The following is a 12,568-nucleotide window of genomic DNA, read 5'->3' on the forward strand; positions in this document are numbered from 1 at the left end:
ACACACACACACACACACACACACACATGCCTTAGGATCCTGTAACCACCTTCAACAGGTACCTCCACTGCTCAGGTCACACAGTAATGAACATGGTATCTACTGAGTGTAGCTAAGAAATTCACAAAGCCGTTATACCAGGCAAACACAGACCACGGTTCGAAGGCCGCAGCAGAGCACACTGAACAGGCAGGCCCACGGCGCTCCTGAGTGTGGCCCTGGGAGGGTATAGCACGCCTTGCTTTAAGCGTGCAGTGGTCACCCACTGAGGACCCTGTTGTTTCAATGCCAATGTTTAAGACTATCTCTGTCATGGAGAGACATGGTTTTTCAGGGACACTTGACCTGGAAGTGGCCCACACCATCCCTTGAAGAGGATGAAAAAGAGTAAGGGGATGAAAACGGATCTTCCAGTCAACCGTGCCTGTTCTAAAGAAACCAAAGGCTCTCAGAGCCCAAGCACTGAATCAGCGCACCCCACTTCACTTGTACCACCCCCAAAGCATGCCAATCCCTCTGAGAAATATACTTTTCCTTATAGGGTTTTATAGGGGGGCAGGGGACCCTGTGAAATCTGTTACCAAACAGTGTGATTCTGATTGTCTTGGTCCCAACCTCGCCCTGCTGGCCTCCCTCGGAGAGGACCCTGCTTCCCTGAGCACTCCTCAAGGAGACACACCAACTATGCTCCTAGCGGCACTGACCCTGCTGCATGGTGGGCACTGTGGGACTCAGAAACATCCCACATGGACTTCACCTGCTTAGCGCCCCTAAGGTACAGATTCTGCATGTGCACAGCGCCTACAACGCCCCGACACCCAGCCCCCACACAGGAGAGACACCCTCTGCTTTGTCTCCCTGCATTGTGTGGCAGTGTCCAGCTCTGCCACAGGAACTGGAATGGTTACGCCGTTCCCACCTTACGGAAGCCTCGAGGTCCCCCACGTCTCCCCCACAGTGTCCCTAAGCAAGTCAGACCCAGCTCATAGAAACACAACCCAGCCCGTGACCTTCCGCCTCCACCATAGCAGCCCCAATTGCCAGGACCTACACTGACTGGGAAGAGGAAAGTCCCTTGGGCATCAGGCCTTCAGCCCTGTCCCTTACGCAGATTTAAAAAGGGAAAGAAAGCCTCGCTGTTGCCCCAGCGTCCCTCTGGAGGCTCCTGAGTCGGCTGTTTAGAAACAGCTCACGGGGCTCTTTCTGCCCACTCCCAGTTTCATTTCCGCTTCTCTCTGGGTGATGGACAGAGGCCAAACACTGATCCGATCCTCGACAGGACCAGACTGTCCAAAGACGCCCCTGGGCGGGAGGGCACAGCGTGCAGCTGACGCCCTCTCCGCATTAGCATCCACACATGGCCAGCTCACCCTTCACACAGAGGGGGAAACTGAGGCTCAGATTATCCGGCTCAGATTATCCATCCCCTAGCCTGATATCAAACTGGTCTCCCTAGCTACCTCCTACTATGTCTGAAGGCGGGCAGGCATGCATGCATGCATGCAGCAGAAGAGAATAGAAAGCTCTTCCCAGGGCAGTACCAACTGATGTCCCTCCCCCTGGTGGGCATTATCCACTGTTGGAAAAAGCAGCCTCTCCAACACAGAGGCCAGCACAGGGAGCTTTGGGAATTGATGCCCTCTCTCCAGAGACATTCCAAAACAGCAGGCTTGGGGCACTGGGGAGTCAGTACTGTCCGGGGAGGGGAGGCACTGATCCCAGGGAAGCCATCCTGAATGGGAAGCTCCCCAAAGAAAGGGCACTGTTCCCCTTTCTCCTTGCCACACACGCCAGATTCTGGGCTCCCAGAACAGATGAAGCAAACCAGATGCCAACACGTACCCTCTGTGAGAAGTCACAGTGAGATCAACTGGAAGTGGGCAGCCAACCTCAGGTGAAAGGAACCACACAGGTCAGGTGGCACGCCAGCTCTTCCAGCCCTTAGGGAAAGTTCCTCGAATCTGAGGCTCATGCATGGCATGTCATACTTTTTAAATGCCTCCAATGGCTTCCAGTTTCTTAAAAGAACAATGAGGACCCAAGCGCGCCTGCAGCCTAACTGTGGCTCAGATGGGCCATGGCATGGGAGTGCCTGAAGCTCAGGACTTCAGGACCTCAGGTGACCCAGCCCAGCCTGATCCCATGACCAGTCCTGAAGGTCATATACAAAAGTCAAAGACTGCGGTCCTAGCTATCGAGCTCACCACACAGGCAAGTGTGGTGACAATAAGGAGCAGCCATCTCCCAGGCCACCCTCCTGGACAATCTTTCCACACCCCTGAAATCTCTTCCTAGCAACAGCCAACCATCAGCCTCTGCTCTGCCTTTGGGAGTCCCCAGGACATCAACCATTTCCTGTGACCTCACACCATGTCTCCTCTCTGGAAACACCCATCTGGTAGGCCCTGGAGAGGTCACCTCACCAGCAGACCATCCCTGTCTACCTCATCCTACAGTCAGTAAGCGTAGGGTCTCCAGGCCTGCGTGGGGCAGTGAAGGACTCACACCAAGCCCCTCATGCTGGCAGGAAACAGGACTGCAGCCCACAGCAGCTGATCTTGTCTTTTCTTTTTTTTCTTATCTGTAACCTGGCTGGCCTAGAACTTCCTATGCAGCCCAGGCTGGTCTGAAACTCTGGCTCTTCATACCTCTGTCTCCCAATACTAGAATCACAGATGTTCACCAGCACGGTGCCTGAAAACCTGCATTTCGACCTCAGTGAGGAAAAAGCACTTGCTTAACATGCATAAAATCCTTGGTTCCATCCCCAGCACTGCAGAAACTGGGCATGGCGGTACACGCCTGTAATCCCATCATGGGGAGGCAGAGGCAGGCGGATGAGAATTTCAAAATCCTCCTTTGAGTAAGTTTGAGGGCAGCCCGATATACACGGGAAGCTGTAGAGATAATCTTTTATGCGATGAATGGAAGTTTCACCTCTTAGAAGGTCAGTAAAAAAGCCTGTGGCCAATGAGCTAAGGCAGGATTAGAAGGTGGGGCATCCAGCAGAGAGAGAGGATTCTGGGAGATAGGCAGGCAGGAGATTCGCCCCAGACAGAGAAGAAGATGGTCGCGTGAACTGAGGACCAGGTAACCAGCCACACCACATGACTTAGACTAAAATGAATAGGTAACTAAGTTATGAACTAGTCAGGAAATACGCAAAGCTTATTTATTTTCGCCTAGGCATTTTTAATGAAATATTAAGTCTCAGAGTTGTTATTTCTGGGAACAAAGTGGACAGGTGAAAAATCACGAGGTTACAGATGGCTTTAAAAAGACATTGTCCCATTATATATCTTTTTATATATTTATATGTATTTGTGTGTGTATGAGTGTGTGTGTGTGTGTGTGTGAGAGTGTGTGTGTGTGAGTGTGTGAGTGTATGTGTGTGTGTGAGTGAGTGTGTGTGTGCGTGTGTGTGTGTGTGTTTGTGTGTATTACATGAAGACTTCTCAGATCCATTCTCCTAACTATATTAGTAGCCTATGGTTTCTAGTTTCTGTCTTGGTAATGAGACTAATACCGTGAATCACAATGAATGTTCTATCCAGTGGATCAAGCTTCCCTCCCTCAGAGAGCACTGCCACCTAGTGAGGGACCCCAGGGAAGCCGCAGAGGTGACAGGTGACACACAGCTAGCTAGCTGCAGGAGGGACAGGTGACACACAGCTGCAGAAGTAGCAGGTGACACACAGCTGCAGAAGTGACAGGTGACGCACACCCACCTTGTTGAGGCTGCTGCGGTCACTGACACTCTTGGTCAGCTGCTGGATCTCAGCCACCTGGTCGGCCAACCGCTTCTGCTCATTCAGCTTCTCAGCCAGTGTCTCCAGCTCCGTGAGGGCTAGCTGCAGCGACAGCCTGTCAGGGTGGCCCCGGGGAGTGTTCTTCAGCATGTCCTGCCAGGGCCAGAGAGAGCATGAATGAGACGTGCAATAGCATGTACACACACACACACACACACACACACACACACACACACACGCAAGCATGCAGCACCTCCCTCTACTCTGGAGTCAAAGCCTTGTCCTCACAGTCTACACAGACCAGGCCTGAAGCCTGCAGCTTGCAATGAGACCAAGGAACTGGACATAGAAGGTAGAGGCTAAGGCCTAGGGAATAAAGACAAAATGACCATGTGGTTTTTTTCTGGGCACACACACAAAAGAACTTCATTAACGACGTCTCCAGGAGACACTTGTTCACCCAAGTTTATTGCAGAGCTGATCACAATAGCCCGGTGAGGAGGTAACCAATACCCGAGAGGGTGGGGACAAAATGATAAACAGTCACCCCTGGGCCTTGGGAGGAAGGCCACTCTGGCCCAGGCTACAACATGGCTGAATGTTGAGGACACGACATCATCAGAGTCAAACACTCTGCAATTCCATTAGAGGCAGCTTCTAGAATTATCAAATCTCAGAGACAGAAAGTCAGAGGGAGGAGTGGCTGCCAGGGGCTGAGGAGGTGGAGGAATTGAAAATTATCGTCTACTCCATCCAGGGTTTCAGTGAGGGAAGTTCACAGATGGACGGTGGGGCCACCTGCTCAGTGGGAATGTGCTTGACACCACAGCCCTGCACACTGAGAGGCACAGCCCTGCACACTGAGGGGCAGTGGGCCGAGAGCAGAAGTCTCCGTGGACACTCAGTACTGACTTGGTAAAAGATGTACTCGGCTCAGAGCCCACACCCACAGCGCAGCATCTCTGATGCAGAGGCAAAGACGCTGCCAGGTCCTCAGCCTGGCAGCTGCCTCTCAGAAGCCAGGTCATACTGTCTGAGGACTTCTGACCACAGGGTCGTACATGGGGTTGACACTGCTTCAGGCATCCTGTGTTCACGTTTAAGTGACATCTGACCAAGAGAGGTTGGCTGACAGCCGGCTAAGTCCTGAAATGCTAAGCCTTGTTCCCCTCCTGTGAGAGCAAGGTGTAACTCATGCTGACAGGCTGAAGACATAGCTCAGCAGCTAAAGGCATTGCCACCAAACCGGTGGACCTGAATTCAATCCTTGGGACCCACATGGAAGAACATAACTGATTCATGCAAGTTGTCCTCTGACCGCCATGTGTTTACTGTGAAAACACACACACGCACACACACACCTACCTACTGACTAGAGAGATGGCTCAGTGCTTAAGAGAGCTTTCAGCTCTTGCAGAAGACTCAATTTCAATTTCCCAATGTCCATCTCAGGTGGCTCAAAACTGTCTGGAATTCTAGCACTATTGGATCCAACGTCCCCTGCCTCCAAAGGCACCAGCATTCACTCCCACAAGCCCACACACAGACACACATCCATACACATATTTTTAAATAAATCTTTTTTAATGCTACTGAGCACAATGAGCTGCGGGAGGAATGGGCTATGGATGACAGCCACCTTAGCCTTCTTACTCACACTCGTCCCCTGAGCCTTGGGGAGCCCCAGGCAGTACCTGGAGCAGGAGGATGAACTGTGGAAATCTCTGAACGGGTTTCACCATCAACCCATAGAGGGTGACTCGGTCCGTACTGCACACCTGCCGCCGCTGTGGGGACAAAGTTATATGTCACTTGTCCATCGTCAACAGCAAGGGTCCAGACCTTGTCCTTGCCCCAGGAACCTCTCTCCCTGGGCTCCACAGTCAGGGATGCTCCCATCATGGTACACCCTGTTTAAGCCACACCCCCAGGGGACTGGAACAGCCACTGAAGGCTTCCCAACCAAAGGCAAAACTGGAAAACCCAACAGTTTGCTCACTGCTGTCTATACGGAGCCATCGCTATCATCCCATCTGTGTAAATTAAGAACACAAGCCTGGGCCAGGGTGAGGGTAGCCATGAGGGACTTCCTGTCCTGCCTCGTGTCTGCCTGCTTGCTCTACCTACGTGTCCTGTGGGTCCTGGCCCATGTCCCTGACAACCCCATGGCTACCCTACCAGACTCTATCCCAGTTAAAGCTCTTCAATGGTTCCTCAATACCTTAAATACCAAGGCCCGAAGACCCAGAGAAGCCCAATCTAAACCACACTGCCTGCCAGAGCATCCTTACGCTCTTATCTTGAACCCCCAGAATCTTTCCAGCCTTGCCTGCTCCCTCAGTCCTGCCTCTGACCCTTGTCAATATTTACACTGGAAACAGCTGTCTCCCTAAGACCCGTGTCAGACGGCTCCCCCCTTAAGAGAGCCTTCCTGGCCCGCGCACATCCTCTTCACTGGGGCATGGGGCTCTTTTGCCAAAGCCCCAACATCTCATCTACTTGTGTCCTCTTTTGGACACAGGTCCCTGCAGGCAGAGCCATGCCCTTCATCCACCCTGCCACAGAGGATACAGGAGCCTAGCTGCAGTTGCTCAAGAATTCTGCAGCTTCCCACACCCTTGAACCTTGTGCTTGCAAGACCTGGGGATGCTCATGTCACTTCACGAACAAGGAAGCCACCGCCCGTGGGAACACAGGCCAATAGTGACACTCACCGTACAGATCCACCTGTGTGCCAGGTTTGCCCCAGAATCTGGGGTTCCTAGATAATCTAGCCCACAGCCATGACACCACAGAGGGTGAGACAATGGTCCTTCTCTCCTGAGGCACCTCCCCCAAGTCCATCCCTAGGGATTGAAGAGTACTTGGCCCCAGGCTACCTTGAGGAACTCAAGGAACGCAGGCTTGGTGAGACAGGCCTTCTTGATGATGGACATGGCATTGGTGAAGTTGTTCACATAGTCGCTGTATACATCTAGGACCATGGACTTGGAGAACTGTAGGAAACAGGAGCGGGAGCTACATCAACACAGGGAGGAGAAGCAGCCACACCCACCCTATCATGCTCTGACACTCTGCTCAGGGAAGAAGAGGCTCGGAGTTGGGGAGGCAGTCAGGGTCACAGAAGCCAGAGAGTCTACAGCAACTCGGAACCCATAGGGGAGAGAAGGCAGCCAAGGGCAGGGATGCTGTCCAGGCTCTATCTATTCCCTTACCATGCCCAGGATATGAAATGTCCCCAAGCCATGCATCTACAGCTATACTACAGAAGGCAGAAGTTAGCCAACCTCTCACCATGGCCCCCTGGACACACCCATCTGAGATGTCCCATCTAACGTCTCCCAAACACTGTCATTCTTAAAACCATCCTTTCCGGAAACAGAACCCAGAGGCTCACAGCCAAGCAAGGCTGGCTTGGCCGCTTCTCACCACCTCCCCCTCTGAAGTCTGGGGGTTTCAGTTTGACGAGCAGGAATCCAGCACACCCCTCATTCCAGAGGTGTGGAATCTGAGCCCAGAGACATCCTTAGACCTGCCTGAGGTTGTGGAACCAGGACTCCTGGACCACGAGCTAGGGCTCTTCCCCCTACATCCTAAGGCTTTGTCCTGGAGCTCTGAGTGCACCCTGGGCCAGCACATGCAAACCCTCACTGATCACACTTGGTATGTTTAGAAAGGAACCCACACCCTGTCAAACCACCCTGAGGCTGCTCTCCAGGCAATACTGCCACCATGACCCGGCTTTAACACCATCTTGGCCTGGCACCTCTTCTGGGACATCAAGATGCCATCATGCTCAACCTGTCGTGCAGGACATAGTGACTGGGGGGGGGGGGCTCTGACGTTGTTGATTTTGATGAGGCAACCCAGTGTGGGTGAAGGCTGAGCCATTAAATCTAAGTAGAAACGCCTACTGAAGCCACAAAGAGGTCTCCAATCTTCTCTGTGGAGTCCCACTCGGCCACACGGGAGGACAGAGCGATCTGGAACATGGAGTGACAATGTAGAATCTCCTTCACGCGGAAGAACACCACCTGACACTTGCGGGCGCTCAGCGCCTTGGGCTCCATCTCCATTAGTGGGTTACGGTAATCCTGCCAGGATGGGTGGGGGAGGGGATGAGACCAACGATCTTCAAGACCCTCTAGACAAGGCAGGCCGAGAACCGGACAGACACCCCACCCCACCCCACCCCACCCACAGCGGAGCCTTCCCGGCACAGGTAGAAGCATCCTGCATTCCTCGTAGAAGTTTCTAAAAGGTTTTCCACGAATGTGACATTTTTGCCCTGGCTCTGTCACTCCATAACCCCCGGAACTTCTATGCTAAGCTGGTTTGGGAGCCAGAGAATCACTTCTACACGATCTGTGTGTGTGTGTGTGTGTGTGTGTGTGTGTGTGTGTGTGTGTGTATGTGAGGACTCTGGGTAGGAGGCTCGGTGCCAAGGCCGGCTGGTGGGGAAACTCAGAGCCATCTGTGTGACTGAACAGCGAGGTCCCAGGTCACCACAGTTTCCTGAACTCTCAAAGCTAGCGTACCCTCTCCAGTCGCCTCCTCTGATGCCTATGCTCCCTCATATGGGTCCAAAACTGACCCCACGCCAGCAGTTCACTTTGCTGGTGGCCTACTCTGACATCCTTAAGGAGTCCAGGTCTCAGAGGCCCAAACCAGACAAGAGTAACACATACGACATGTCACTCAAGCATCTGCTTAGTGCCCGCCCCCCAGGAACTCCAGTGTGAGAAAGAGGGGTCACTCATCCCCTGCTCCCTTGCTTTGGAGATTATCTGAATGGCCAGGAAGACACAGCCCACTCCAGGCACAAAAGGGAACATGGCCTCCATGCTCGCATTTCTGAGACCCCCCCCCCCAATTTTACTTCAAAATACAGCTTTCCCTGTAAACAGAGGCCATGGAAACGCCTGGTGTCCCACTTGGTTGGCTCTTCCTAAGAAGCAGGCCTTTGCTTTAAAACTCCGGCAATCCCCAAATGTTCTTTATAAACCGTCCTCCTCCAGGGCCCTTCCTGCCCTCATCCCACGAGACCAGGAGTCCTCCGAAGTTGCAAATACCTGGAGTATCCGCTTCAGTGACTCCACATAGCTGCCTTCGCTCTGCACGATGGAGCCCAGGATGTGTCTCCGGACCACCTGCTCGGCCCAAGAGTACAGTCAGCGTGTGGGATCCAAGGAACAGAACCAATACCTAACGCGTGAAGGATCCCAAAGGCAAGAAGGGGACCCGACAGCTACAGGAGCCCCAGAGCCACATGGGACACACCGAGAGACACACCTGTTCTGATGGTCAGAGGTCAGTGGGTCGTAAGCAACCCAAACATACCTCACCATCCCCAGCCACCCCCCCCCCACTGCATGGAACACAGTGTCCAGTTCCCTACCAAAGCCCACCCTCATGTCCATAGTCACTCAGGTTTCTAACTTGCATGGCCCCAGGCACCAGGCTGGGAGCCTCTCCCTGCCGACCTCCCCACATCCCCACAGACCTGCTGAGGACTCAAGCCATCTGGCATGGGGCCCAGCTCTGGCGCGGGAGGTTTGATGTCTGTCACACCAACCTCCAGGAGCCCCATATCTTCTTCTTCCGAGTCACCTGGAAAGACAAATGGGAAGATGGCACAGCTCAGGTGGGGACCAGATGGCATGGAACGCTCTGCTCAGGCCCCAGGAGATGAGAACCAATCAGGAAACCCCAATCCCATCTGGAAACAGCTGCCCCTGAGCCAAATGGGTCAGTTCCAACTCCAACTCTCAGGCCCCACAAGAGGGGCCACTGTCCTTGCTGAGACCCGCCTGCTCCAGCCAAGCATGGGCCAGCCACTCATGTCCCCATCCCTAGGCACTAAAAATAGTTTTCATCTGGATGCCAAAGGGGGAAATGAGAAGACAGAGCCCTACAGGAATCAAACCATCAACTTTGCACTTCCATTTTTAAAAAATTACAAAGATGCCCAGAGAGAGGAGGCTCAACGGGGTGTGGCAGGGACTCCAGTCCACTGCGGCTGGGCTTAGCCTATGGCAAGAAAAAAATGCCCAACAACAGCCCAAGCCCCTAAGACAAAAAGGAGGCCCGGTGGGATGCAGAAGGACCATCCTTCCAGGCTTCGAGTCCCCCATGAGAGGCTCAGCGTGATGCCCTTGCTATTCAGTGGCTCCGGAGCCCATGGCAGCCACAGATGGCAGGAAGCGAGAGACGGAGAAAAACGAGAAGTGACAGCCAGTCCAGCTGCTGGAGAAGCAGTTCACGAAGTCAGGCCCTTACCTGAGCAGGACACAGAGGAGGAGGAGGAGGACGGACAGCGGATGAGCGCATGGGGGTGAGGGTGTGGCTGGCGAAGACCCTCCTGCCTGGCCCACATATTGCCTCGGACATCACAGCGCACCCACCCCAGTCGCTGACTCCGTGGCTTCCTCTTCCCCCATGAGCTGCTGGGTAACATTCTTGGCCTGTGATCCGAGCCACCCAGCTATTAATAACGTCCCTGGGGGAGGGTCATTTTAGGCCCAGGGCTAGTAGGCGGAGTGGAGAGGGTGTCCCAGAAAGAGTCCCCAGCCTCCAGGCCTGTCTACTCCCTGTCTACTCCAGGCTGTCTACCACTGGCTCTCTCCAAAAGGAAGGAAGAGAATGAACCCTGAGTACCCCGCCTCTGTCCAGCCCACTTAGCACAGTACTGAGTGTGTGAGGCAGCGATCAGTTCGGCCGGTGTTACCCGTTACCTCTGTGAGAACTGGGTGAGATCCCAGCTGCGAGACCATGGAGACTGGATGGGACCCAAGTCAGCATGATACCATCCTGGCACCAAAAGCCACCAGAGCTGACCAGCCTCAAGAATGACGCCTGCTGTGCAGGACTCTTTCCGTGTGCAACACGATCCACACACATTAACATGGCCTCAGAGGACAGCAACCACTGTCAGCCCCAATGCACGGAGGAGAAAGTAAGGCCGGAACAGAGGCTCCCAACGGAGGCTCGCAACGGGTGCTCCCTGGCTTGGAGCCATGTTCCTTCTAAGCGCTGGTCCATGTGTGAGACCGGCAACAGACACTCCCCGGATGAGGCCTCCTCCCATCCAAGGAGGCACCCTCAGAATTCTGCCAGACCATCACTAACCATTAACCTACTGCCCTACATCTCTGTCCCTGCGTCTTCTTGTCTGTTGTCACCAAAGACAACACATCCCAGGTGCTGAGTCTTGCTGGGAACCCACTGAGGGCCCCGGTCTGAACAGTACCCAGAAGAGGGGATCAGTACCCTGGTGGGATTTGGACACTTGGGGGGAGGGTCAGAGAAACTGGGTTCTCTGGGAAGAGTGGCCAGGGTAGAGAGAAGACCAAGACAATGGCGGGTGAGCATGAGGACAGAAGAACCTTCACCTCCTGCCGGTAGCTGCTCCCAGGTGAAGCCTGCACTGGCAGGTGCAGGAGCTGCCGGCCTTGTTGGTGCCTGCAGAGCATGAAGGCCCAGACAGCTGAGACATGAGCAAAAAAAAAAAAAAAAAAAAGAGGCAACACAGGACCCTCTCTCCACCTGCGTCATTTCCTCACGCAACCCTCCCCTCAACCACCCGCATGACTCACCCCAGAGGGTGAAATGCCACCTCATCAGAGGATTGCAGGCTCTCAGCACACACACCCCATCTTCCTCCTCTGCACCCTCCACCACCCCGCCCCGGCCCCTCCCCCATCCCCAGAGCTCCTGTTGTGACTGAAGGACATCATACTACCCCATTTCTCACACCTTCATCTCTCGTTTGGCCAGAGCATTGGCTTTTCCAGAAGCCAGGGCAGAATTCCTAGCCACTCTGCCCACAGCCATATCTCAGGACTGTGGGGTCCTATTCATAACAGCCCTTAGTGCACAGCTTGTTGAATAAATAAATGGTCAACTGACCGAACCCAACCATGGGACACTTCTGTCTAAAACCTGGGTGACTCTCTGATGTCTTTAAGGTCAAGAGCAAGCATCCAGTGGGCCCTTAGAGCTACCCAGACCTCCACCTCCATGCCTGTGCATCCTTAGGAAAGTCTACTACCTCTCTGTACCTGTCCCCTCATCTGCAAATTGGCACATGATACTCCTACCCCTAAGACACTTCGAAAACATTGACTTCAGCTCCCCAGCATCTCATGAGCCACCCTTCCCTATTTGTATATTGCCTTCCCGCTGCACCCGGAGCCCCAGGAAGAAATGCTGTTAAGAGTCACTGAGGACAGTGTTTGGGAGGCATTCAATAAGTACCGGTGAGACAAAGATGGACAAAGAACATTCTAGAAAAGGCCAGGTAAACCAGGAGACAGGAGGGCAACAGCTAGGGCCACACACTGACATGAGGCCCCAAGGCTCTCAGAAGAAACCAACCATACAGGTCAGAGGTGTGGGAAGCAAGCTGGGACTGACCCAGACATCTGGGGTTCAGTTCCAAAGAGGACAGACACCAGTGGTATCACCCCCAGCACGCCCCACCCCCAGCACGCTGCTGAGCAAAGCCCCTGCTCACCGAGGACATCTTTCCTATGCAGAAAGGAGACTTTTCGCATGACGGCCATCCGGGTCTTCTCCAGCCCATCCCTGGTCCCGCTCTTGGCGGCCTTCATGAGCTGGGTCATCTGGGTAAAGGCAGAGGGGGCTCGTCAGAGACTGAGGGGAACCGGCACGCCTGCCTCCAAGGGACCTCAGCCCAGACATCAGAGCCAGCCAGTCCTCTTCCATCCCTCACACGATGGGTGAGCAGCAAGACCAGGAGAGTCAGGGAGGGAGATGTACCCATGCCCCAGGGTCCCCCAAAGGACAGGAAAGAGCAT

General features: G+C 54.0%; 1 protein-coding gene across 10 annotated transcripts in view; it reads right to left on the bottom strand.

The window, feature by feature from the left end:
- The window catches only part of Arhgef10l (Rho guanine nucleotide exchange factor 10 like), a 151,786-nt gene that overhangs the window by 57,013 nt on the left and 82,205 nt on the right, over positions 1–12,568 (bottom strand). For 8 of the 10 annotated variants that reach the window (XM_021159514.2, XM_029475993.1, XM_029475994.1 and 5 more), the window contains 7 exons: positions 12,265–12,373; positions 9,253–9,359; positions 8,822–8,899; positions 7,664–7,843; positions 6,629–6,745; positions 5,444–5,536; positions 3,729–3,902 (listed from right to left, as the gene is read on the bottom strand). In XM_021159514.2, coding sequence (XP_021015173.1) covers positions 3,729–3,902; positions 5,444–5,536; positions 6,629–6,745; positions 7,664–7,843; positions 8,822–8,899; positions 9,253–9,359; positions 12,265–12,373 — 858 coding nt within the window. Of the gene's footprint in view, positions 1–3,728; positions 3,903–5,443; positions 5,537–6,628; positions 6,746–7,663; positions 7,844–8,821; positions 8,900–9,252; positions 9,360–10,028; positions 10,222–12,264; positions 12,374–12,568 lie in introns of those variants that run through there. The other 2 variants (XM_029475998.1, XM_029475996.1) reach the window with 1 other exon arrangement.

Source organism: Mus caroli, chromosome 4, assembly GCF_900094665.2.
Source record: "Mus caroli chromosome 4, CAROLI_EIJ_v1.1, whole genome shotgun sequence".
Classification (NCBI taxonomy): domain Eukaryota; kingdom Metazoa; phylum Chordata; class Mammalia; order Rodentia; family Muridae; genus Mus; species Mus caroli.